The sequence below is a fragment of the Brachyhypopomus gauderio genome, chromosome 18 (assembly GCF_052324685.1).
Source record: "Brachyhypopomus gauderio isolate BG-103 chromosome 18, BGAUD_0.2, whole genome shotgun sequence".
Classification (NCBI taxonomy): domain Eukaryota; kingdom Metazoa; phylum Chordata; class Actinopteri; order Gymnotiformes; family Hypopomidae; genus Brachyhypopomus; species Brachyhypopomus gauderio.
This window is the reverse complement of record NC_135228.1, coordinates 17,382,217-17,409,671: the sequence shown is the minus strand read 5'-3', so window position 1 is coordinate 17,409,671 and position 27,455 is coordinate 17,382,217. Positions and strand designations below refer to the sequence as shown.

The following is a 27,455-nucleotide window of genomic DNA, read 5'->3' as shown; positions in this document are numbered from 1 at the left end:
AAATTTGACTGTGGTGCAGCATGGAGTGAAAGTGGCTCAGGAATCCAATCAATTCCCCAGACTTGATTTAGGGTGCTGTGGCTTAGTTATAATGGGCAGGAACCATAAATCCCCCCTGGTGCCTAACAGACAGGGCCCGATTAGTACGCTGCGGAGACCACACCCCTGCCCGTTGCTCCGCCCCCTGTATAGTAAAGGCAGTAGGTTGCGTATGTGCTGACGTAGGTGCATCCTGTTAACTACAGTTAGCGATGAGCTGAAGACACAGTATCGCCATTTTGCCACTGCTTCTTTGTACATTCCACAGAAAACTCGGACACTCGGAGCGAGAAAGAGAGAGAGAGAGAGAGAGAGAGAGAGAGAGAGAGAGAGAGAGAGAGAGAGAGAGAGAGAGAGAGAGAGAGAGAGAGAGAGAGAGAGAGGGGAAAAAATAAAAGAACGAGAGAGTGATACTAATATGGAGACTGAAAATGAAAGGGTGTGAGGGCTCAGGGCGTTGGCTGCGTAATGCAATCATGTGTTTGTGTGCATCTAATCTGCTTTAATGGAGAACGCAGAAGGCCTCATTTTGTTCAGCCACTTTCTCATGAAAGAGCAAAACAGTCAGCGGGCTGTGTGAGGGAATCAAAACAGGTCTTCACCCAGCTGAGAGAATCAGTCTGCTGAGTAAAGGAAAAACCTTTCACTTGTGTACGACCCCAACCACAAACGCACACGCAGGGTGTCGCAGCGGAAGCCTCTCACACCGAGGAGCTAAAGCGTAGCGTCCAAATCATCTTCCGCCGACACGGTCTGAGCACAGCGTGTCCAATGTCATGTTCGACACGTCCTGACAGGATGACACCCGCCTCACACCAAAACAACAGAGGAGAGACTTCAAGTGCAGTCACAGATGGCAGCCACAACACAGCTCAGCACCTCCCCTCACCAGCTGGGTGGGCAGCGTCCCTATCACCACAGAGGAGGTAGGGGAACCTCACCACAGAGGAGGTAGAGGAACCTCACCACAGAGGAGGTAGAGGAACCTCACCACAGAGGAGGTAGGGGAACCTCACCACGGAGGAGGTAGAGGAACCTCACCACGGAGGAGGTAGAGGAACCTCACCACGGAGGAGGTAGAGGAACCTCACCACGGAGGAGGTAGGGGAACCTCACCACAGAGGAGGTAGGGGAACCTCACCACAGAGGAGGTAGGGGAACCTCACCACAGAGGAGGTAGAGGAACCTCACCACAGAGGAGGTAGGGGAACCTCACCACGGAGGAGGTAGAGGAACCTCACCACGGAGGAGGTAGAGGAACCTCACCACAGAGGAGGTAGGGGAACCTCACCACGGAGGAGGTAGAGGAACCTCACCACGGAGGAGGTAGAGGAACCTCACCACGGAGGAGGTAGAGGAACCTCACCACCAGTGATTGAGGAGGCCACAGCACTGGTCCCTCACCAATGGTCATTGTAGTATATATTATACATTCCTATACACTCTGTGTAAAATGTATGGGTCTGAAATGGGTCTTAAGATTTTTATCCATAATTCCGTTGATCAAGACATGAAGTAATGTGTGGGTGCTTGTATAATTGTAGGCTTTCATCATCAAGAGATCGTGTGCTGATACCTTCCCACACAATCCATATGCATCTGAATCATTCATTATCAACTGCAGAAAACACATGAATATTTACAACAAACAAGGAAGGAAACAAGGCCTTGAGTCTTTGGTTTGCAGAGACGGAGAATGCCAGTGGCGTGCGGACTCACACCTTCTACAAGCGCTGGGGTGTTGGCTCAGGTAGTGTTAAAGTGTTATGGTTGACTCGGTTACATAGCGCTGCACATGCCCCTAGTGTTGGTTAGATGTTAGTCTGTTCTCTGCTAGATCCTCCTTCATGCTGACTCTTTGGGCTCTTTGTCTTGCCAGCCTCAGTCCTTGGAACGCTTTTCTTTCACAAGTCTCCTGAGAAAGTTTCTCTGAGGGCACTCAGGAGAAGGAAAAAAAGCCAGTTCATACCCATAGGAAGGCCAGGCAGTTACTGGAAATAAGTTTTTGCAGCTTTACAGAAGATATGATAGCATCTTCACTACTTCTGAACGTAAAACCCATCAGGGAAAATAATGGGCCAGATGCCACATATAAGAAAGAAATGACAGGGACAATTTCAAAATGGGAGGGCTATTTCATCATACGGGGGTCCGTGTGTGTGTGTGTGTGTGTTTATGAGGTGTGTGTGTGTGTGTGTGTGTGTGTGTGTGTGTTTATGAGGTGTGTGCATGAGAAGGATCTAACATCTGAGGTTCTACACTAGTAATGGGTCTTTCTAGCTTTCGAGGCTACATGGTCTACGAGGTCATTAGCCATACCTTGTGTTTCTCAGGGCGAGTCCAAGATGCCTGCAGAGGGCAAACACAAAGAAAAGACAACACAAAAGTCTTGTATATATTCCAACCTGCCACAGGAGTTCAAGACATGCCCAGCACATGCAAACATGATCAGCCCTCTCCACACCTCCTAACACCACCCTTCTGCAGTACGGATCAGCGCCAGCAAACCACACATCACACAAACGATAAGAAAGAGATCTGCTAGCTGTGTGATGGGTTAACTGTTAGACTACCAATTGCATATTTTGCTGATAAGTGTGACTGGATCAACATGTAACATAATATATAACCCAACACATGCAAATGAACCCATCAATTCCACGTGTGTGCATGCTGTAGCCATTTTAATCCACATTCAAACATTTCTAGGACTGCTACCTACGTTCGATCCACTAGACATCATGCTCAAAGAACTATTGTGGTGTTTATTTCTACCATCGGCTCCCTGCGATGATTAAATTGGCCCGTTTGAGAAAGCTGCGTGTGGACGAGAGTGCAGCTTGGAAGAGGCGTGTGGACACTTAACGAGTGGACTCAGCCCTTCCTTTGAGGCAGTCAGGGATGACACAGGCACGAGGCGACCAGCCTGCCAGGCCCCCGAGGCTCCGCAGCAGTTACGGAGCCGCTCAATAATTAACCACTAACAAATGAATTATGGAAGAAATGCCCCGCCCCTGCCAGTACAGACGGAGCGCGATAAAGGCAGGGGAGCATGCCACGACTGGTTCAATAACAACTCCATTCATCACTCCGATTCAAACGGAGATGACGGCAATCCTGATCAACGCATTAATTTAGTCGATACACCATCCGTCAGGCACCATTACACGGCACCTTATCTGGACCCGTCCCACCACATGACTCAGAGGGACCTGGAATTCCTTCGGGGGGGACAGTGACGAGTGGCTTTCTCAGGAACTCTTTATATCCGAGTCACATTAGTCAGGCCAAAATCAATCAAAAGCACCTCTGCTCTGGAAACTGTATGGTGGCAAATTTGCATGCCCACAATACCGCTCTCTAGCAGATTTTAATCTACACGGCTGATGAATTAAAAGGACGCAGATGAGAAAGGAATACATCTGCCAGTGCTCCCTGGTGCCTAGCGATGAGCTGTCTCTGACCCAGGGAGGCTGGCGGCCTGGCGCTAGGCAACAGCAGCCCTGTCTTCCATCCTTCTCCGCAGTGCTGAAGGGAGAAAAATTGAGGTTGAGAACGTGGCACGGCGTGGCCTCCAGACGTCAGGACAGTTTGTTCTGAGGGTGATCTTCACACCAGCAGGCCCACCGAAGCCTTTTGCAAAAGTATTTAGGGAACAGGGGCAGACAGGGACAGTTTGTCTAAAGGACTCGTACAAAGCTCTCTCCTACAACTCTCAACATCTGATGGAACAGAGCTTCTGTGTGCAGCTCCGAGCTCACACCGCTCAGGTGGGAAAGGGCGCGGCTTGGACGCTATGGCGTTTTTTTCCACCACTGTGACGTTTACGGTGCGCGTGTCGCTTTCGGTATTCACTTTCGACTCTTTACTTGCCTTTCTTACCACTGCGCACGCTGCTGTGTTCACACGCCACGGCCCGCTCTCACCCCGCCTTCCTGACACGCACACCGATGCCAACGCGGCCCGGCCGGAGCCTGGCCCGATACCCGGCTCTCTGCACCTCCAACGGGGGGAGAGTGCCAGCTCGTAACTGGGCTTTCAGAAGAGCCCCTTGGTGATGCCGGATGAGTGCAAAACGAACGGGCACGGATCGAAAGGAGCGAAGCAGCACTTAACTAGAGTGCTGGCTCCGCCCAGCCACGGGTTGGCTCCGCCCCACTGTTCCATGCCTGCCTACTAGGGCGATGCTGAGCAGGAAACAAGACAGAAAATGGTACAGGAGGCAAATCTAGCTGCACCCTCTTGAAGACATACAGGAGAAAAGGACCATTCCACCGACCCAGTGGAACCAGTAAAAAAAAAAAGCAAATGTAAGAGCAAACCGCCCAGTGAATACGCCGTTAGCCAGTTACTGGGAACTTCCACACTGGAGCTATATATAGCCACCTGTCTACACAGAACAGGCAACATTTACATGATTAGTTCATCTCCGAAGGCTCCTCATTCTTGATATACCAAACCAGCCCTCTCCCTCTGAGCAAATGCAATAATCACAAACAGCTATTGCAGCCTGGTTCAGGAGTCGGAGGGTAAGGATGAATAAAGCCAGAGTCTTCATTAGTTAGTTTGTTTATGCAGATAAAGCCATTCTTCATGGCTGTGCTACAGTACCCGCCGTTCTCCTCTTTGTCTGAGGTTACTGTGCATTTCTGACTTTTGGCAACGGAGTGTTGTGATAGAAAATTATAAACACATGAAAATTACAGACCAAGAAAGCCGTAGCCATGGTGATTATGACCCATATTAATATGCTTGCTTTCCACTCCAAACACAATGTTTTTGATCAAATCATTACACACTATTCATATTCAAATGGAATCGTATACAATCATCTGCATGAATATTAGACCAGGAGGGTTATAAATACCCAAGTTCATAAACACCCCTCTGAGAACATTTCAAACCAACTATAATCATTTCGTTTTCAAAGTGTAGTGTTCCATACGCCAATGAAACAAGCGTCTCTGATGTTTTAAGAAAGCGCTGCATTAAAATGGAAACAAACACTGCCTTGGTTGTAGGCAGTAGATCCATGTAAGCTTTCATAACAAGATTATCTTTTAGAACTAGCACAGCATGCCAGATTAGCCCGAACGCTGAAGGATTTGAAGAAAATAATTCAGATTTTTCTGACCACGTCTAGATATTTCAAATTATGTTCTATGAATGCACGTATTCGTGGTCCTGAAGAAAGTATATATATATATCTACACTGGTTCCTACACAAAAAAGATTTCGACGAACTAATAAAGTTTCTGCTGTTACTGTTCAAATGTCTATTTAAAGATATTCAAGCTGTCAAGGAGCACCATGCATTCCATTGGACATGCCCACTGAGACACACACACACACACACACACACACACACACACACACACACACACACACACACACACACACACACACACACACACACCCTTTTCCCAGTCACCTGACTGTTGACTGCTAGCACCTGTTCCGTGTTTGCCTAGACCTTCTTCCTCTACTTAAAGCCCACAGGAGCTTTGGGCCGGTGCTGTGTGCTGCTCCTGGCCCTGTGGAGCAACGGCGGGAGGGTCAGCGCTACACTGCTGTGTGGCTACGCCTGGAGAACCTCTGTCGGCACCCTCGCCTCGCTGCCTCTCTACCTCGCTGCCTCTCTGCCTCGCCGCCTCTCTACCTCGCTGCCTCTCTACCTCGCTGCCCCTCTACCTCGCTGCCCCTCTACCTCGCTGCCACTCTACCTCGCTGCCCCTCTACCTCGCTGCCCCTCTACCTCGCTGCCTCTCTACCTCGCTGCCTCTCTACCTCGCTGCCTCTCTACCTCGCTGCCCCTCTACCTCGCTGCCTCTCTACCTCGCCGCATCTCTACCTCGCTGCCCCTCTACCTCGCTGCCTCTCTACCTCGCTGCCTCTCTACCTCGCTGCCTCTCTGCTCCGCTCACCACAGTGCTGCTTTATTCTCTTTCAATGGAGAATGAACACACTTAATTCTCGCACTTGCGTCCTGCTCCAAGTCCTGCCGACGTCACGACAATTACTTGCAAGGCTATTTTTATATTTTAAAAAGTCTTGTGAATCTTAAGAATCTTATTGAGATTCTCAACGGTGTTATAATGCGCAATTAAAATCTCTTGGTTTTGGGAAATAATTATGCGTTTGATGTGAAATAGATTACTGTTTAGTCAATTCATAACCTACGACAAGAAATCGCCCTTGATTAACCTCAGAAAAACCAGGTCAGATGTGCTGTTTACTACTGTTCTGAGCCTTCCAGACCGTAGGCACTGTGATACTGATTTCAAAGCAGCGGCCCAGTTGTCATTTTCCCTGCTATCCTGATAAGACTGTTCAGTAGAAAATGCCGTGGAATGCAACCGTTGTGGCCTTCAATAAAAGCAATATGGCTGGAAGTGAATTTCTTTCCTTTGACATCAACTACTGACTGAAATGGCAGGCTAGCTCAGGAGAAATGCATGCACACACACACATAAACAGAGAGAGAGAGAGACAGAAAGAGAGAGAGACACACAAACACACACACACACACACTCATACACATATGAAACCACAGGCCAGCTCAGGCGCAATACAGGAAGGGGAAAAAAAAAAAAAAAACAGAAATCCAGGAAGCAATCTGGTGGAGTATTAGAACTCAGCACCACTTCAGGTGGCCAAGGCTGGACTGAAACACGAGGTCTATCTCCTCCCTACAGTCCGGGACCCAGCAGCCATCCCCGAGGCGGGGTCAGCGGGTCAGAGGGCGCGATGCAGGAGGCCGAGACACGGCTCCAGCACACCAGCCGTCCAGGTAATCCACGTGCAAAAGGATGGTGCGAAACGTGGTCTAGCTTTCACAGTCGGTGGGATTAAGGGCGGCGGGCGGGTGTCTAGCCCATGCTAGACTAGAGCTGCACCTCTGATAAGGCGCAGACGGGACCTACGGGCTACGGGACATTAATCTCAGGGAAATAAATGACAAAATAAATAAACAAATTGCTTCCTAACTTATCGGCTCCGGCCGCACACAGCTGCTTCGGGGCTGAAGCTTCCGGCTGCTTCTGTGCTGTTAGCTGGGTGAGAATGAAACTACCTGATGCCAAGAGACACAGGTCTAGGAGGGGTGGGTGGACACCGAGGGGACGAGGTGAAAGGGCAGGAAGATGAATACAGATAGACAGATGGATAGTGTAACATTTGATAAATAGATAGACAGATGTATAGGTAGACAGATGAATAGATGGTCAGAGTCTAATGGTCTTTGTGGTCTTTTGAACAATCTGCATAGAAATGTACTTCATCTAACTGATCTGAATTCATATCAAATAATGTGTTCAAAGGTCAAGACGACTCTGCTAAATGTAACACACTGGCTTTAAGTGTTGAGGAACATTATAGCCTGCGTAATATAGCATAATGTATAGCAATTGCACTTGCTAGTTGACCTTCCTGTGACCTCACATCCTCTGAAGCCCAGTGCCCCCTGACCCCAGCACCTGCTCTCCCTCGCTGAAGACCCGCCGTCCGAAGCTCCACACGATGCTCGGGGTGGGGTCTCCTGTAGCCTCGCAGGTCAGAGTGATCTGCTCCTCCAGCTCCGATGTCGTTTGGTTCTCCAAGAACGTGATCTTGGGTTGCACTGCAGGGACACACACACACACACACACACACACACACACACACACACACACACACACACACACACACACACACACACACACACACACACACACACAGACTCAGAGGTTGACTCAGGACTAAACATTTCTGCCCTACCGAGGCAGTATTGATTATCCCCGTGAAACCGTTGAGCAGATGCAGGTCTAATGTTAGCTTGATAAGCTAGGAATCACACAAGTGTAGCCCGCTTGTCTTTCAATATTTAATCAAATCATTGTTCGTTTACTAAAGGAGAGTGGACGTAATGGCTGCCGTTTACTTAACTACTTCCATTTTTGACATGTCAAACTTTCATTCACATCCAGTTTATTCTTTAAATGTTGCTTGAAGTGTTGACGGGAGATTTGTGCCGTTGTTACAGGATGAAATGGTAACATCACAGAATGACTTATGTTTAAAATTCACTCAAGACGACAACGTCAAATATCCTTCATCACTTCTAATTCGAGTTGTCCTGCTGAGGCAGGGTCACTGCGGGACGCCTGTCCGCCCCTTACCGAACACATTCAGGCTGATCTCCTCTTGTTTCTCGCCAGCTTTGTTGCGGGCGATGCAGACGTAATCTCCTTCGTCCACTTTCTTCACATCTTTGATGGTCAGTTCAGAGCCGTCCTCGTTCAGACTGTACTTCTCATCTCCCTCCAACACTATGTTATTACTGCAGGAGAGACAGGGGGAGAGAGAAGAGTAGGAGAGACAGGGAGAGAGAGAAGAGTAGGAGAGACAGGGAGAGAGGAGAGTAGGAGAGACAGAGAGAGAGAGAAGAGTAGGAGAGACAGAGAGAGAGAGAAGAGTAGGAGAGACAGGGAGAGAGAGAAGAGTAAGAGAGACAGGGAGAGAGAGAAGAGTAGGAGACACAGAGAGAGAGAAGAGTAGGAGAGACAGAGAGAGAGAGAAGAGTAGGAGAGACAGGGAGAGAGAGAAGAGTAAGAGAGACAGGGAGAGAGAGAAGAGTAGGAGAGACAGAGAGAGAGAAGAGTAAGAGAGACGGGGAGAGAGAGAAGAGTAGGAGAGACAGAGAGAGAGAAGAGTAGGAGAGACAGAGAGAGAGAAGAGTAGGAGAGACAGAGAGAGAGAAGAGTAAGAGAGACAGGGAGAGAGAGAAGAGTAGGAGAGACAGAGAGAGAGAAGAGTAAGAGAGACAGGGAGAGAGAGGAGAGTAGGAGAGACAGAGAGAGAGAAGAGTAGGAGAGACAGAGAGAGAGAGAAGAGTAGGAGAGACAGAGAAGAGTAAGAGAGACAGGGAGAGAGAGAAGAGTAGGAGAGACAGGGAGAGAGAAGAGTAAGAGACAGAGAGAGAGAAGAGTAGGAGAGACAGAGAGAGAGAAGAGTAGGAGACAGAGAGAGAAGAGTAGGAGAGACGGGGAGAGAGAGAAGAGTAAGAGACAGAGAGAGAGAGAAGAGTAGGAGAGACAGAGAGAGAAGAGTAGGAGAGACAGAGAGAGAGAAGAGCAGGAGATGGAGGAGTGGTGAGACGAAGCCAGAGAGCGAGAGAGGCAGACAGACAGTTCTTATATTCCTACATTTCTCTGGCCTTCACACTCTCTCCACCTCTGCAATGTCATCAATGTGTTTTCTTCATTCCCTTGCTTTCCTCTCTAAATACTAAGTGCATAAGAAATGGCTGCTGTGAAAATAATTCCTACTGTAGATTCAGACCACGTGCGTGTGTGTGTGTGTGTGTGTGTGAGAGAGAGAGAGAGAGAGAGAGAGAGAAGGAGAGAGAGCACTAGGGCTGCACAATATATTGTTTGATGATCATTATCGCAATATGCCTTTGTGATACTGATATCACAGAAGGTCAAAATATGCAAATGAGCCCTTTAACAAATCACTACTTTTTAAATGTGATCTGAGCATCCTGACCAATCGCAGATGCTCCTGATACACATCCTGTGGGGGTTTGATGAATCACTGCTTTCATACGACAGAACAAATGTAAATCATTTTGGTCAAAATAATGCAGTCCAGTCTTTAACATAACACAATAAGGTTACAGTGTGTTCGTGGCATATTGAAGGCATTTTATAATGGCAGTCTGCAGCAGCGGGAGGATGAGAGTGATCATTTGCTTCGTCATGCTTCCTTGTTTGCTACTGTGCTTGCTCTGCTCTGCCACAGCTGCTGTTTAAGGATGTCCAGAGGCACTAAAAATCAAGATGATTTCTTACAATTTGTTTCCCAAAAGAATTTTGCCTCTCACTCCAAACTCCATTTCGTGGTTGTCTCAAATGACCACCAAACTACAGCTCGGTGAGCAGAGGGAGACCATAAAGACGGCTGCAGGGAGCGAGGCCAGGAACCTCCTCTGAGCCTCCTGCTAGGCTGTGCTCTCCCCACGCCCTCCACCGGCTCGCCCTACTGCACCAGGACAAGGAGTCTGGAGCATATCGGGCTTGAGGCCAGGGCGATACTCGGGGCTGCCAGGTGCATCGGGTCACCGGCGCTGTAAAATGTTTCACATTGCAGAGGTTCAGAAAATAAGACGCGTCAGAATTTTGGATCAGCTACCTAGATCTGTAAATTGGCTCAGGCCGGTGGATATGCTGCCCAGATCAGCGAAACTGACGACATGCTAGAAAAACATGTCAGGACCTTCACCTTCTCGACCAGGAACCTGCAGACGAAGCTGGCTGCTTACCGTGCCCACGTGACGGTGGGTTCTGGGTAGCCATCCACGTAGCACGCCAGCGTCACTGCGTGTCCGATATCAGCGGTTGCATTGAGCTCGACGTAACGGGTCCGGATACTGGGCAGGACTGAGAAAGAGAGAGAGGGAGGGAGAGAGAGAGACAGAGAGACAGAAAGAGAGAGAGAGACAGAAAGAGTGAGACACGCCGTTAAGTGAAAATAGGGCACATCTGTTCAAGCACTATATATAGCAGGTGGGTCAGTAAGGGATTTTCAGATGTACAGACCATGTCTAGCATTTCCTGTAATTCACTATTACTGGTAACCAGGGATGGGCTGGGGTTATCGATGCCCCCCCCTGCCTGAAGGGATGAGGTGAACCCGGTGTCAGGCTGGTAGAAGCGCCCTCACCGTTGACGATGACCTTGATGAAGCGGAAGTCGATCTCCCCCCGAGCCCTGTTGCGTCCCTCGCACGTGTACTCGCCCTCGTCCGTCTTCTTAACGCCGCGGATCTGCAGGTGGTTGTTGCTGAGCACCTTGAAGCGCACTGAGGGCGTCGGGGGAGGGGAGGAGAGGGGAGGTGCGGAAACACAATGAGTCAGTAATTGCTCTTCTGCGAGATAAGGAGGCCTCGCTAACGAGCCCCTCATTATGTGCCGATTGGCTGAAGGAGACGGCGCCGCTCTTCAGCCCGCGTCCTGTCCCCGGCGAGACAGCGTCTTTACGGCCGAGCCAGATCGGCGGTGCCGTCTAGATTTCCACCTCACTGTAAAGCGCGAGTAAAAAAAAATAACGCCGTTGTTGTTGTAAAACAATAAAGCCACGGCTAGAATGAGAGAAGGCACACAGTCCCCCCGGGGAACACAAAGCATCAGGGTGCGTTGCCTGGGAACGGCTCTCGGGACGCTCGGCCCCTGGAGACGTTAAATGCAGATGTGGGCTAATCGTGTTACGTACACATCGCTGTTTGCGTTTCCGGCTATGCTATAATGAGCGGCTTTCCTAGCGACACGCACATTCACCATCGGGCTCCAGAGCTGACGGCCGGCGGTGGGGACGGGCGGGGCTGCGGTCAGCACTCGCGGGGTTAAAAGGGCTGCGGCCGTAGCGAAGCTCAGGGAGACCGACGGAGCAGCTACATCAGCAGTGGGCGCCCGTGCGGCCGCAGCGTATGAAAACATCACCAGTACGGAAATCTGCTCCTGCTGACAGGTTCCATTTCTCTTAATAAGATGGGGAGCTTCAATTTCACACCGCTTCCTGCATGTCAGCGCGGGTGAGTGTGCGGGCAAGCACATGGGGGGGGGGGGTGTGTTGGCTGACAGGGAGAACAGATAAAGACAAAAAGAGGAGGAGAATGTGAAAATGAGAGAGGGAGAGAGTGTGTGTGAGAGAGAAAAACAGAGTGAAAAAGTGATGGGGAGATGAAGGGAGAGAGGAGGAGAGGGAGGGAACCTTACCATCTTTCTCCAGCTGAATCGGGGTCTTCTGGTATTTCCAGATGATTGTGGGTGGTGGTGAGCTGATGACATCACAGACAATCTCTGCATCATCCCCCTCGTTGAACTCTTGAGGCGAAGGGGCATTCTGGATTGTGAGCTTTTCTGGAAGAAATAATGAGCACTATGTCAAACATACAAATGAGTGCGGGCTCGTACGGCTCCTCCAGCACGGCGTCTCCCGCGGCGCACGCGTCCTGCGGAGCGGGATGATGGGCAGGACGTACGTGCTCCTCTGGCTCTGCAGCCGTCCTGAGTACAGGCAGAACATGGCTAGCCATCAAGGAGCGGGAGATCCCTCAGCAGGCGGAGGAGAGTCCGCTCTGCTCGCTGCAGTCTCGGAGTTCGAGAAGAGCGACGTTTCTACGATCTTTTAAAGCAGACACGCTAGTTCACTGCCGAAAGGACACAGAACGTTGCTGTAAAATGGAATACATCACCTCCATCTTATACCCCGACTTCTCATTTAAAGATTTTTAAGGGGCGTAATTTACTAGCTCTTGTGAATTAATTGGTAGTTACGCCGAACGTACTACGAAAATTACGTAGCCACAAGACCGAAGAACTAAAGGCAGCTGAAGGGTTTTCTGACATGTGAACTTAATCCAGGTACATGTTACGCTGATCTGCTATGTGCTGCTGTTCACAGCTGGAGTTTCGAACCAAACAACTAAATGACAACAGGATCTAACGTGAGACGAAGGGGCGTGGCGGGACCGGCCACTCACGGTAGATCTTCACGTTGACCGTGGCCTCGCTCTCCGCGTCCCCGTCGCGGGCCACACACTTGTAGATGCCGGCGTTGTCCACGGTGGCGCTGTAGATGGTGAGGGTGGACGAGGTCTCATCGTTGCGGCTCACGCTGACGTCCTGCCGGCTGGGCAGCAGCTTCTCGCCGCTGGGAGCGAACCAGTCTATGTCCTTAACGCTGCCCACCACTGGCAGAGCAAAGGCAAGACAGGAGACAGGTCCAAACAGACGGTCAGTGCAGCAGCTCCAGGACAGCTGGCCCGGGAAAAGCCGGCAGACGCGTAACTGCCTGGCTTCTCCCCTTTAAGCTTAAACTGCACATGGCCGAGCTGTAGTACTCCCGATCCCAGGCCTTAAGGGCGAGGGGGACTGAGGTCATGCATGCTTAAAATCTATTTACTCATATAATGTACTAACTGTGAATAAAAAGTTGTCGAATGAAACTACTTTTAAGGTCTTTCGCACACTTTTCCACTCTTTGATGTCTGAGAGAAAAGCAAAGCCATGCCATCCTCCTCTGAATATTTCAGGTGTTTCTCATACATAATAGAATAAAAGTTGACTCTGCCCCTCTCTGAGTATTTTCTGCAACTGGTGTTGTAGATCTAGTGAGGCACAATAAAAGGGATGTTGTGGATTTCTGCAGGTGAGGCAGTGGATGTTAACGCTGCGATGCTAAGCAACTGTATAGACAGGTATACATATAGCATGGGCCTGGTCAGACCTTCCTCCACTGGTCGTCACCCAGAGGGCCAGATCTGGCAGCAGAGAAGGTGCAGGAGGTTAAGGGCTCCTGCTTTGCGTCGTTATAGAGACAGTTCCCACCTACCTTCACAAAGAAAGAACTTGGATTCTCCGACACTGATCTCTCCGTGGGGCGGTGTGATCTCCACCTGCAGGGAGACTGAACGAGAGGGAGAAGAGATGGAGAGAGACAGGAGAGAGAGAAGGGGAAGAGAGGGGGATGAGATGGAGCGAGACAGGAGAGAGAAGGGGAAGAGAGGGGGATGAAATGGAGAGAGACAGGAGAGAGAAGGGGAAAGGGGGTGGATGAGATGGAGAGAGACAGGAGAGAGAAGGGGGAAGAAAATCCAGATGATACATCAGAACATATTCACTCTCACTCACGTACGTTACACTGAGAACACTCCCCACCATTCGTAATTAACTACCCATATAGACTATGTGAGATTCTAAACAAATTCTGGGAAGAGAGAGATCCATATGCCGCCCAGCACAGGTTATTCAGAAGGCCAACCAATTAAAACATCCTCCTGGGAACGAGGGAGTCAGGGGAGGATGCGTTTGTGGCCCTACAGATAACGACATGTCAATCGTTTGAGTCCGGGCTTCTGGCGAGTGGTAGCGAGGCAGAGGCCACGCCTGCATTTACTGAGCGAATCAGGGGAGGGGGGCGGGGCAGAGGGAGGGGTGCAGCCGAGTTAACGGAGGAAGAGAGCAAAGTGGCGAGGAAACCTGTAACCATGGCAACCCCTTGAGTACGGTCAGGACCACTTTTTTTTTTTAAACCGCAGGCAGGTTGTTCCACTAAATATGATGATTAGAACTAAATAAAGAATGACAGCATGGCCTATAATAACTATATATAACTAGTTATGTATCTGGATAAACCAGCTATATTCCACTTATAATGCCCTCAATCCACTTAATTATTACAGCCCTCAAATGTGCTTATGTACATAAAATAGGGATAACATCCCATTTAGTAGTATATTATTGAAATAAATATATGACTTGCAATACAGGGAATTATAACACGAGGTATACATTGCATGTGACAAGTTTAGGAATAATAATTTTTACATATATACCTTTCTTTGTTTTAAAATCGTTATGCATTTTCTTGTGAATCTCCAGATAGAAATCATAATTTCATTTAATGTAATGTAAACACTTATGATATTAAATTTGGATTTTGCAAGTTCAATATTCACACTGAAATTTGGACACAAAACTTTACTATCTTAAGTATAACCATTGATAGGGTGATTTTGTCAGTGTATACCATATGCTAAATGGTTATGTACACAATAGTGTGGCTAATAACGCATTTAAACATTTAGAATTACAATATTTTAACAAACGTACAAACATAGTAGAAGAAATATGTTTTCATGAATATATGTTGCAAGTTAACTGCCATTGTAAATCATTTTATTCCTGCTTTATAATGTAAAATTGTAATATATGTGTACTTATAACAGCTAAAACATTAATTATAGGACATTATGCATGCCATAAGCTATCATACACTGAGAACATCTGAATAATATATGATGTGTATAACGTTCAGAGGGATCGCCACCCTTATTTTCCAGGCCCAATCACCTGTGGGTCCTGTGATATTTCACAGTAACTCTATAAACTTCAATTTCCACCAGTTTAATCAAAGACACCTGATGGAGTTCCCATAGCCCTCTCCTCACCTACCAGAGTGCAGTAGGGAAGAGTGATATCATGAATCACAGCATATTAACTGCCCGAGATGAATCTGATATATATCCTCTGCCTTCATCGACTTGAGCTAGCCACAGTCTGTCCTGGTGTTAGTCAGGTATTGTTTGCTCTCTTTTGCTTTACTGGATAAGTTAGAAATGAACACGGATGTGAGGCTCTGGGCTCAACAAGATGGCCTTTCTGCACTTCCTCGAGGGCTGCAGCCAGCCAGGCTCTCCTGGAGCTAGCAGGGCCCGCCATTACGGCTCCTTCCTGTAAGATCTGAGGTAGGTCTGGCATTCCGCCATTACAGATCCGTCTCGCAACAGCTCTGCCATTACGGCTCAGTGCTCTGTGGGACCAATCGGTTATTGGGCCGGACACTCAGAGCCACCCGCTGCTCTTCTGCTGCATGTGCACATCAGCTAAGGATGACTACAACTCTGACAGAAAGGCTCACGGGGCCGCGACGGTCTCAGCCAGAGACACAGGCCAGAGAAGCAGCTTTTGTTACATTACGCAAAAAAAGTCACTTGATTTTAACTGACTTGATGGCAAGCCGCATTACAGCAACGCAATAAAACCATCTGAGGTGTCACTGTAACCGCGCAAATGAAATTCAGCGCGGCATTCCCTGATTGCTGAAAAGCACTTTCTTCATAAGAGGAACACAAGCACCACCCTCGAACACACAAGATGGAGCTGCGGCGTGTTTGCCATCGCCTGCAGGATCTGCGTTTGTTATTTTTTTTTTAAAAAGGAATCCTTAAAAAAGACAGAGAAAGGCTCGTCTCCGACTTTGGCACAATGTTGCCTGTTTTACAAGAGTAAAAGGAAGGGAGGTGTGTAGCTAAAGCACTGCAGTGTCGACGCCATTTGAACTCGTTAGACTTCCAAACGCGATGTGGAAGGTGCGGGCCGTGCAGAGCATTGGCACCGCTTCGCCGAGCGAGCACGTAAAAGGCGCGAGAGCGAGACTGCCCTCGCCACGAGCGGGCGGAGACACAGGTGAGCATGAGGGGGTGGCCAATCGATAAGTCTAATTACAAAATACAGGCCCAGGCCTTTTCTCCTTAGTCACACACACACACACACACACACACACACACTCCTCGCGCTAAGAAACGGTTGCGGCCCCTCCCGTGAACAGGAGAGGGATGAACAGCTCCGGTTCTCGTGTCATATATTCCCGCTCCCTAGAGACAAGCCTGGGTTCAAATCCATCAAGACTCACACAAACTGAGGTAGATATTCCCTTTTAATGGCCACCATTCATCATGAGGGGAAAACTCTGCTCTATGCTTGACTTATTGTCATTTATATTTTCAAAGTGTGATATACAATTAATGTCAAGATTTCCTCTCTGTGAGTACATTAATCTCGAACAGCAAATGGAATCAGCTCATCTTTCATCAGCGTGTTAATATTCCACATGCATGCTCACACGTGGGTTACAGCCACCACGCACTCTATCCATTAAACCAGTGAAGTCATGCAAATGCTCTACTGTGGGAATTAATTCATACTAATCTAGAACTCTGCCAACAGAGCCAGCCTTCAGGCTTGTGGGATCGATCCTTACGTAACCAAGGCACTGACGGAAGTTAAAACACTAAGGAGCTTAATCAGAGTGGGTTCTGAGAGCCACGGAAAAGAGGGGCTGCCCATATGTGCTTGGCATTTGATGTCAGCTCTGAAAAAAACTTAAGTCTTTCTGAACCAGATTAAAGAAATGCCATTTTTTACTATATATTTTTTTTTAACTATTTTGAGGCAGGAATAAAGGTGCTTTGAAACGTGAAGCTAGACAGACCATGAAGAGAAGATGAAGGAGTCCAAACCAGCCCTGCTGCAATAATGGCAGATTTTCCGCACCCCAAACAGATCTAAGACCAAAATAACCACCACAAGTTCACATGCACAGACATACCGTCTCACCCAGACAGACCTAGGACATATCGCGGAGTTTGTAGGTTCTATAATATTCTTTTTTGGGCCTGTCGTACAAAACATTATGAGCTGCAAGCATGCATGCTAGAAAGCATAGTCTCTTCTAGGGAACAGCAAGCAAACACAGACACAGTAAAAACACACATGTTCACCCCTCATCAGGACATGATAAAAAAAAATTATCTCAGTAGGTCTCACCTTGGTAAGTCTTAAAATGAGGTAAGTACATCTCCACATGACATTATGCCATTATTTAATAAAGATTAATCCAAAGTGGAGAAGCCATTTGCGAAAAACAAAGTATCCCCCATGAATCAACAGCTTGTAGGAGCACATGTTCCAGCGCTAACCTGTAGTAACGTGCGACCTTCAGTCTCTCTCATATAAGAATTCAAACCCGCTCTTCTTTACAATGTCGCTTCTGTTCGTTGTGGCTTGTGGGCATTTGTTCATGCACACCTGCCTTAAGGCCCTGCCATAGCATTTCAGGTCTGTGTGGACTGGCACATTGCAACCTTGACTCTTTCTTTTTTCTCATCCAGCCACACTTGTTGTAGCTTTGCAGGTGTGCCTGGGATCATTGTCCTGTTGTGTGACCCAATTTCAGACACGCTTAAGCTGTCAGATAGCCGGCCTCACATTTGACTCTAGAATACTTTGGTGTATACTAGAGAGTGCATGGTCAACAAAATAAGCCCAAAATAAGCTGCAAAATAATCCCAAATCACCCCCTCCACCACTGTGCTGCTGGTGTGAGGTGTTTGTGCTGATATGCTCCACTTGGTTTTCTGTGAATTATGGCCAAACGTCTCCACCTGGGTCTCGCCTGTCTAAAGGACATTGTTCCAGAAGTGTTGTGGTTTGTTCAGTTGCGATGCAACTTTACAAACAAGGACTGCTGCCACGTTCGTTTTAGAAAAAAAAAGAAGCTTGCTCCTGGCAACCTTTCCAATTCAAACTTGTTCAGTCTTTTTCTAACTGTACTGTTATGAACTTGAACGTTTAACATGTAACACGCCTGTAGAGTCTGAGACATAGTTCTTGGTTTTTGCAATCTCTCTAAGCATTTCCAAGTCTGACCTTGATGAGAATTTGCTGGGATTTCCACTGGGAAGATTATCAAGCATCGAGTGAATATATTTCTGCTTGTGAATAAGCCCTCTGACTATACAATGATGGCCTTCAAATTGTTTGGAAATGGCCTTATAACCCTTCCCAGACTGACGGGCTGCAACACTATTGCTTCTCTAAGTTCACTGATGTCTTTCCTCCCTGGCATTGTGTTAACACACACCCGAGTGGTCCAGTCACACTTGCTGATGCTCAATTAACCAAGGGCATTTGATTAAGGCTGCGACTTACCCTGTTCACTCCTATAGAAGCATTAAGGGTAGCCCTTCTGTAACGCGTTGCCGCCGATCACGGCGGTGACGCGTTGGTTTAAACGTGGTGAGAACCCAAACGCTAACCAAAAATAAAACGGCAAAAAGACAGCCAACTGAAACCTCCGCCGATGCGGGAAAAAACGAAAATAAAACTCAAGGGTAACAACAGAAGGATAACACGGAGAAACTCGACGTGTACAGGTAAGTAAACAAACGAAAAACACGCGGAAGAAATACAACGCGTCTAAGAAGGGAAAAAAACAGGAAAACGAAAAACACACGGAGAAACCTCAACGTGTCAGAAGGAGAGGAGAAAAATACACAAAATAAAAGACGAAGCTTTGGTACAAGACCAGCGGCTTCTTACCAGGTTACCTGTCAGACTGTCAACCAGAACACTGGAGGACAACCGACGAAGAACAGAGGGAGAAGACAAAAAAGAAACAAAACCAACCTGAGAACACTCAGGGGAAAACGAGAGAAAGAGAGCAACGAGATCGTAGTAAGAAGAAGAGAGAACTTGGCTTAGGCTGTGAGAGTGCGTGACTACAGACAACTTCAGCAATGCGTTGCTGAAGTCGCCTGCTTTAAATAGGCAGCCGAACAGGTGTATCCTATCGGGCTCGATTACCCCTGGTACCAGCTCGCGGGCTCCGCCTAGTGGCGGCAGGAGGCACGTGCCTGGGTCCAACCCTGACAGAACCCCCCCCTCTAGGCCCGAGACCCCGCGGGCCCAGGGCAACAGCCCTGTCGCGGTAGAAGGCCGCGATCAGGGAAGGATCCAGGATGCGTGCCCTGGGAACCCAAGACCGCTCCTCAGGACCGTAACCCTCCCAGTCCACCAGAAATTGATCCCGCCCCCGGACCCGACGGACATCCAAAAGACGCCGCACCGTGTAAACAGGACCACCACCAACCATACGCGGCGCAGGAGGAGCCGGGGCGGGAGAAGAACCACACAAGTAAGGCCGGAGATGGGACACGTGAAACACCGGGTGGACACGCATGGACGGAGGGAGAACCAAACGGTAGGTGACCGGGTTGATGCGACGGTCGACTTTGAACGGGCCCAGGAAGCGAGGAGCCAGCTTCTTGGTGCCGCCCCGCACCGGTAAGTTACCCGCCGCCAACCACACCCGCTGACCAGGACGGAAGGACAGCGCAGGGAGACGATGCTTGTCGGCGCTGCGGCAATAGGCGGAGGAGGCCTTCAACAGGGCCGAGCGAGCACGCGACCAAGCCTTGCGACAGCGCCGAAACTGAGCCACAGCAGAAGGCACAGCTACGGCCTGCTCGTGATCAGCGAACAGGGGAGGCGCATACCCAAACAAGCATTCAAAGGGCGACATACCCAGAGCGGAATGCCATAGTGTGTTGTGGGCGTACTCGGCCCACAACAGGTGATCGGCCCAGGACGCGGGGTTAGACGACGCCAGGCACCTGAGCGTCTGCTCCAGGTCCTGGTTGACTCGCTCGGTCTGACCGTTAGACTGGGGGTGGAAACCCGATGAGAGGCTGGCGGAGGCACCGAGGAGGGTCAAAAAGGCCTTCCAGAAACTGCTGGCAAACTGAGGTCCTCTGTCGGACACCACGTCCTGAGGAAATCCGTAGTTACGGACTACATGAACCAGTAATAGAGACGCAGTTTCTCGGGCGGAGGGTAGCTTAGGCAGGCCGATGAATTTGCTATACTTAGAGAACCTGTCTACAATCACAAGAATGGTGGTCAGCCCTTTGGAGGATGGAAGACCGGTGATGAAGTCTAGGGAGATATGGGACCATGGTCTGGAGGGAATAGGTAAAGGGCGCAACAGCCCCCTGGGCTTGTTACGAGGGGCCTTACTCCTGGTGCACACCTCGCAGGAAGCCACGAAGTCACGGATCTCCTGATCCATCGCAGGCCACCAAAACCTCCTTTTTATGAGCTCGGCGGTCCGCCTAGCACCGGGGTGCGCCGCATACCGTTCGGTGTGTCCCCATAAGAGGACCTTACGCCGGACGGTCGAGGGCACGTAGAGACAGCCAGGAGGAACACCGCTAGGGCCGGGTTCGTTAGCGAGTTCATCCTGTACAGCTTTCTCAATACCCCACCGGATAGGTGCGACAACGACTCCCGGGGGAAGCACGGTCTCAGGGGGACTGTCGATGAGAGGTGGCTCCCACTGTCGGGACAAAGCGTCAGGCTTGGTGTTTTTTGAGCCAGGACGATACGACAAAGTGAAGTCGAAACGACTGAAAAACAGGGCCCATCTGGCCTGTCTGGCGTTGAGGCGCTTGGCCTGCTGGAGATAGGTCAGATTTTTGTGGTCCGACCAAACCAGGAAAGGATGGCGAGCCCCCTCCAGCCAGTGTCGCCACTCCTCTAGGGCCATCTTAACGGCCAGGAGTTCTTTGTCCCCTACGTCGTACCGTCTCTCCGTAGGGGTGAACCGGTGTGAAAAGTAAGCACAGGGATGCAGCTTAGGAGGAACCCCGATCCGCTGCGAGAGAACAGCCCCAACACCCAGATCAGAAGCGTCAGTCTCAACAACGAAAGGAAGCTCAGGGTCAGGAACCCGCAGTACAGGAGCACTAGTAAAAAGGCCCTTAAGGGTCTCGAATGCTTTCTGGGCTTCTGGAGTCCATGTGAACTTCCCCAGTTTTTTGCTAGTGAGAGCAGAGAGCGGAGCCGCGAGGGAGCCAAAATTTCTAATAAAGCGCCTGTAGAAATTGGCAAACCCCAGGAAGCGTTGGACCAAACGCACGGACGTGGGCACGGGCCATTGAGACACAGCTTTAATCTTGGCGGGTTCCATTGCCAGTTTACCGTTGGCAATGATGAACCCCAAGAAGGCTACTTCGGCGACGTGGAACAGGGACTTCTCTAATTTAACATAGAGGTGATTCTCGAGTAGCAATTGGAGCACGCGGCGTACGTGTTGCTGATGCTCTTGGACGGTACGGCTATATATTAAAATGTCGTCTAGGTAGACGTAGGCGTAGTTATCCAAAGCCTCCCTAAGGACGCCGTTAACAAACCGCTGAAAAGCGGCGGGTGCGTTCATGAGACCAAACGGCATGACTAAGTACTCGTAATGCCCGGAGGGCGTGTTGAAGGCGGTTTTCCACTCGTCGCCCTCCCTGACACGCAACAGGTTGTACGCACTTCTCAGATCTAGCTTAGTGAAGACCGTCGCCCGTTGAAGGGCCTCGAAGGCAGAGGACATGAGAGGCAAGGGGTGGCGGTCTTTGATAGTGATCTTGTTAAGCCCCCTGTAATCGATGCAAGGGCGGAGACCCCCATCTTTTTTCCCCACAAAGAAAAATCCAGCCCCGGCGGGAGAGGTAGAGGGACGAATAGTACCAGCCGCGAGCGCCTCCTGTATGTAGGTCTCCATAGCCTTGCGTTCAGGCAAAGCTAGGGAAAACAAACGCCCCCTAGGGGGAGTAGTACCGGGCAGGAGGTTGATAGCGATATCGCAGGCTCTATGCGGGGGTAGGAAGCCTGCTTTGCGTTTGCTAAAAACGTCTTTGAGGTCGTGGTAGACAGCAGGAACCTTTTCTATGAACGCTATCTTTTCTTGGCTCTCCCCGGTTTTGCTGCGGTGGGGCGCCAAGCACGACTGTTCACAGACCTTACTCCAACGGTTAATGGACAGATTAAGCCAATCTACGTCGGGGTTGTGGCGTTGGAGCCAGGGAAACCCTAGGATCAACTGTAGTTTGGGTGCAGCGATGACATAGGGGGTGAGTGTTTCGTGGTGGTTCCCTATAGAAATGTTCAGAGGGACGGTTTGGTGGGTTATGTCCCCGGAAGTGAGCAGCCTACCGTCCACAGCGGACACAGAGATGGGCTTTTCTAGAGGAACCAGAGGTATGGAGAGTGAGGCTACGAGAGCGGTGTCTATGAAATTACCAGAGGCCCCTGAGTCAACGAGAGCCAGGACCCGATGTTCCTCAGAACCTCTCCATGACACCACTACATGAGGCATCAGTCCACATGCGGGGAAATAAGTGCCATGACCCGTCGGTGCAACCCCGTTCACCGACGGGTCTGCCCTTTTCCCTGTAACTCAGGACACTCTGCGATACGGTGGTTAGCCCTGCCGCAATAAAGACACTTGCCCTCTCGTATGCGGCTTTGTCTTTCCTGACGGGAGAGACGAGTGTGCCCTAATTGCATGGGCTGTTCCGATGACGCGCCCTCTTCGTGTGTGGTCTTACGCACAGGGGATACTGCCTTAACACTGGGCGAAGTGAACAAACGGCGGTGTTGTTTACGGTCCCTCAACCGATTATCTATTCTAATGGTGAGGTCTATAGCGTCGTCCAGACCGCTAGGAGGCTCCCTGAGGGACAGTTCGTCCTTGATCTCTTCGCTCAAGCCTTCTATGTAAACGGCCCCCAGCGCCTCCGAACCCCAATCACTTTCTGCCGCCAGTGTGCGGAAGTCCAGAGAGTATTCCGCCACGGTAGATCTGCCCTGTCGCAAACGTAACATCTTAGAAGCGACCATACCCCCTGAAGCAGGATGAAAAAACGCCTGCCGCATAGCCCGAGAAAACCGTTCGTATGAGGAACAGAGCTCCGGCTGGTTCTCCCATACCGGTGTAGCCCACCGTAACGCTTTCCCCGAGAGTAACGCCATAACATAAGCCACTTTAGCACGTTCGGTGGGAAAACGGGACGGTTGTTGTTCAAAAATAAGAGAACACTGTAACAAAAACCCCCTACACTCGTTGGGATCCCCGTTATAACGCGCCGGAGCGGGCAATGCGGGCTCAGCACGAGAGTCAGCAGGCAGCCCAACAGCCCCGGGGGAAACCAGAGGGCTGGGAGCCGCAGCAGGCGGATCAGGCTTTTGGACAGCGAGAGCGATAGCCTGGAGCTGAGTGTGAATTTCCTGCAACGCCTGCTCATGCCTGTCAATAGTCTGCCCTTGTATGGCAAGGGCGTTTCGCATGTCGTCGGCGTCAGGGTTAGCTGGGTCCATAATAGGCTGAAGTTGTTCTGTAACGCGTTGCCGCCGATCACGGCGGTGACGCGTTGGTTTAAACGTGGTGAGAACCCAAACGCTAACCAAAAATAAAACGGCAAAAAGACAGCCAACTGAAACCTCCGCCGATGCGGGAAAAAACGAAAATAAAACTCAAGGGTAACAACAGAAGGATAACACGGAGAAACTCGACGTGTACAGGTAAGTAAACAAACGAAAAACACGCGGAAGAAATACAACGCGTCTAAGAAGGGAAAAAAACAGGAAAACGAAAAACACACGGAGAAACCTCAACGTGTCAGAAGGAGAGGAGAAAAATACACAAAATAAAAGACGAAGCTTTGGTACAAGACCAGCGGCTTCTTACCAGGTTACCTGTCAGACTGTCAACCAGAACACTGGAGGACAACCGACGAAGAACAGAGGGAGAAGACAAAAAAGAAACAAAACCAACCTGAGAACACTCAGGGGAAAACGAGAGAAAGAGAGCAACGAGATCGTAGTAAGAAGAAGAGAGAACTTGGCTTAGGCTGTGAGAGTGCGTGACTACAGACAACTTCAGCAATGCGTTGCTGAAGTCGCCTGCTTTAAATAGGCAGCCGAACAGGTGTATCCTATCGGGCTCGATTACCCCTGGTACCAGCTCGCGGGCTCCGCCTAGTGGCGGCAGGAGGCACGTGCCTGGGTCCAACCCTGACACCTTCATTTTTTTCACACATTCCTTCTGCATTTTGGTCTAGTTTCGGTTAAATAAACAATGACATGGTGAAATATGTCATATGTTGTTCATTTGAGGTTGAAATTACCTAATTTTAAGACCTGTCAAGGACCAAATGATTTTTTTTATTATGTCCTGATGTATAAAACCATAGAATTCGAGGAAACAGTCATGTGAAAACTGCTTTTCACATGACTGTATCTTTAGTGACATATCCTTTTTTACGGAACAGTAAACATGCATATTTGGCAACATATTCTCTCCTAAGCAACAGCAAGCACATATGGTGGCATAAGCTCTTCTAAGGAACAGTTCTCTCCTTTAGCCTTACTAGAACGTAATCACATGACATGATTTATACCTTACTTTGGGAAAGCAGAAGTCTGGAAAAGACCCAAAACTCCCGACTGCACCCAACGAGAGGACAAATAAACATGCCCATGTTTAACAGGTGATACAGGCATATAAGCATCTGACAGTGGTACCTCTTCCTTATTGTACGTCTTAGATCACTGTAAGGTATTCGGTGTGCCAAGTCAGAAGGCACCAGGTATTTAATGGCAAACTTAATGGTATTTAATGGCATGGTATACCAGAAATGGAAGTTGGATGGATAAAGAAGAGGCTGGGATGAAAAGGAGGGGACTAATGCAGAGGAATATGTCCAACGGGAGATCGAATTGAGATGAAAGGGGAGGGGCTAGGATGAAGGAGGAGGAGCTGAAGTGAGGGAGATCTGGACAGCAAATGAAGGAGTCGAGATAAACAGCAACGGGGTGATGGTGAGGGGGAGGGGTGTCAGTGGAGCAGGGGATGGGAAAGGGGATGTAGATGTGGATGGGTGGAGTTGAAATTAAAGGGGTGGGGTTTGGATCATTAAAAGGGGTTGGGGTATAGAATGAATGGGAAGGTATCTCCTTGGTTGGCTGAGAGTAAATTGGGAATGCTGGCTGTTGTAGAGGAAGCTGAAAAATAGTTTTGGCAGGGCCAAGATCTTAGGGTATACACGCCTTCATGGAGAATAGCAAGATTGGACAGAATGAAGCTCTCTGTGTCAAACACAGGCGTGTACTTTGAGTCTACAGCAGTTTCTTCAGAATTGTTGGTTGTGGCATGAAAATTCAACATGAAGTCAATGGATTTGTGTAAGATGATGGAAGGATGAAAGCAGCATAGCAGGGCCAGGCAGACGAGTGCTGTCAGTTCGGCATGTAGTCATGTGCTTTAGATCGGCAGTTAAAATCTTTATACCAAGCCTGACGGCTCCAGCTTGAAATTCGAGATGTTGTGAATTCTGCTGGCTTCTCTGTGGACGTTAGAGGGATGAAAGAGAGCCAAGATACCTGATGTTGCCTTAGAGACATGAGAAGCCAGAGGGGCAAAAAAGAAGGCAAGAAGTATAGGAAGATGGAAAGAGGGAGGAGAGGTCAATGCTGTCAGCCATTGCTGTTTCGAGATGACATCATCATGGGCCTGACACACCTCAGAGGGAACTTTGAGATTTCAATTGAAAAAAATTGAACATTAAATGAACATTAAAGCATCCTTGAGGGCGGGTTGGTGCGTGTGGCGTGAACAACGCTAAAAACCCATTGAAATGGCAATGCCTCAACATATTGCACTCTGCTAGTCAAACAGCGGCTAGGCTTCACGAGGGCTAGCTTCTGAATGCAACTCGAGCATTGTTCTCACTCTGAAAGTAGTAGCCATTCCATAATGATATAAGCTGGGTGCAAACTGTCGAGGATAATGCACCGGCGTTATTATCCTGGCCTTTTTGTTGTTAGAAAAATGTAACTCATACAATTGAATTAACCACCAACCGATTTAAAGGTGAACAAGCTGAGTAAATGAGACTGAGGAGGGAAGTATCATTCAAACTAAAGCCCAGATAACTCTCCACCGTGGAAAGTGCGGCGGTGTTAACAGTATGACCTGTCTGCTTTCCACAGGCGGCTAGTCATAGTATTGTGAGCTATATCTCTTGCAAGCCATAGTAAACTAATGTTGTTTCCTCTTGTTTTTTTTTTGAGGCCCTAAATATCCACAATCAAACATATACCATCAGTCATCGCCACAATCTCTGTGCACACTCCTCTCCTTCCGTAGCGCTCTCTGATGAACGACGGAGGCAAGTCATTTTTGTTATTCCGCCTTAAATCCACAGGAAAGCATGCGTGCCTAATTTGTGGTTGTCAGAATAGAAGACGGACCGTGTTACATAAGAGGCCTACACCAAACCGCAGGTTCCAGCCACGTGTCCTGGCCCGCCGCCACGTTACGCCTCAGCTCACAACTCCGAAACCCCGACGTGCCCGGTAGTGTCGCAACCCTGCCTGGTTTCTATGGATACAAGAGGGCGAGGATCTCCCTCAGGCCGGCCCTTGGCCACTCGTGGAGAGAGTGATGGCGGTCAGCAGCGCTGGCCCGGGAGGACGGGGTTGAGAGGAACTGGGCACCCGGCTCGGTGGAAGAGCATCAGAGGGCTGACCAGTCTGGCCTGGCTTCTCCAGTAGCAGGGTTTCCACGCCAGGCATGATTCCACGCCAGGCATGTGGCACCAAAGCAGTGTCCTTGGGCAGACAGTCCTAATGCATCTGTAATGGCCTTCTCAGCACGTTGCCCTCTAACACAAAGGCACGCTGCAACACTGTGTTCTGTTACAGTGCCACAGTACAACTGCACAAACGTACAACAGCTTGTGGAACAAAGCACGTTCGAGCCTTTTGTAGACACGTTCTACTGCACATCACAGGCAGCGAAGCCAGTGGAGCGACTCCTAAGCTCTGCATTATCGCACGATGAGGCAGACACAGATGAGGAACGCAATTCGCCACACATGCGCGCTCCTCCCAGATCGTAATTGCATTTTTGTGAGACCTACGACGTCCATTTGTAGACCATAAAGCACAGCTGCCAAAAGTTTGCTTTTCTCTTCACCCCATTTACAAAAGTTGACTGAAAACAATGGGATGAGACAGTGGTCCGCTCACAGTCATTACAGGCACTCCTACACCTCACTGTTTCATACTTGCCCCAACCTGTCTACTCTTAAGAGGCCCTCATCCCTGACTAATTGCATCAAAGGAGAGGACAAGAAGATAAAGTGAACCACTGAACGTCTCCCTAGATGAGACAAGTCTAAACAACCACAGTGTGACAGGTGGGTTAAATCAATGCAGACAATACGAGCTGTAACGCACATTACAGAGATGCAGGGGAGTAATGAAAATTAATTAACTTTTAAAATGCAACTAATTATTTGAGATGCCTTGGCTTGCGTTGAAAAGTTCCGAAGTGTTTAGACGGTGCTTAGATTGGCAGTATATGTGGAACTATACTATATAAAGCTACGCACATCCAGAAATAAAAACACTCATATCCACAAAG

At 49.2% G+C, this 27,455-nt stretch overlaps 1 protein-coding gene across 11 annotated transcripts in view; it reads right to left on the bottom strand.

The window, feature by feature from the left end:
* Window positions 1-27,455, bottom strand: part of ncam1a (neural cell adhesion molecule 1a) — a 156,137-nt gene that overhangs the window by 38,297 nt on the left and 90,385 nt on the right. For 6 of the 11 annotated variants that reach the window (XM_076980760.1, XM_076980764.1, XM_076980762.1 and 3 more), the window contains exons 2-9: window positions 13,410-13,484; window positions 12,559-12,768; window positions 11,792-11,935; window positions 10,741-10,878; window positions 10,340-10,457; window positions 8,196-8,356; window positions 7,515-7,657; window positions 2,359-2,388 (exon numbers count right to left, since the gene is read on the bottom strand). In XM_076980760.1, the coding sequence (XP_076836875.1) occupies window positions 2,359-2,388; window positions 7,515-7,657; window positions 8,196-8,356; window positions 10,340-10,457; window positions 10,741-10,878; window positions 11,792-11,935; window positions 12,559-12,768; window positions 13,410-13,484 (1,019 nt within the window). The remainder of the gene's footprint in view (window positions 1-2,358; window positions 2,389-7,514; window positions 7,658-8,195; window positions 8,357-10,339; window positions 10,458-10,740; window positions 10,879-11,791; window positions 11,936-12,558; window positions 12,769-13,409; window positions 13,485-27,455) is intronic. The other 5 variants (XM_076980761.1, XM_076980763.1, XM_076980770.1 and 2 more) reach the window with 1 other exon arrangement.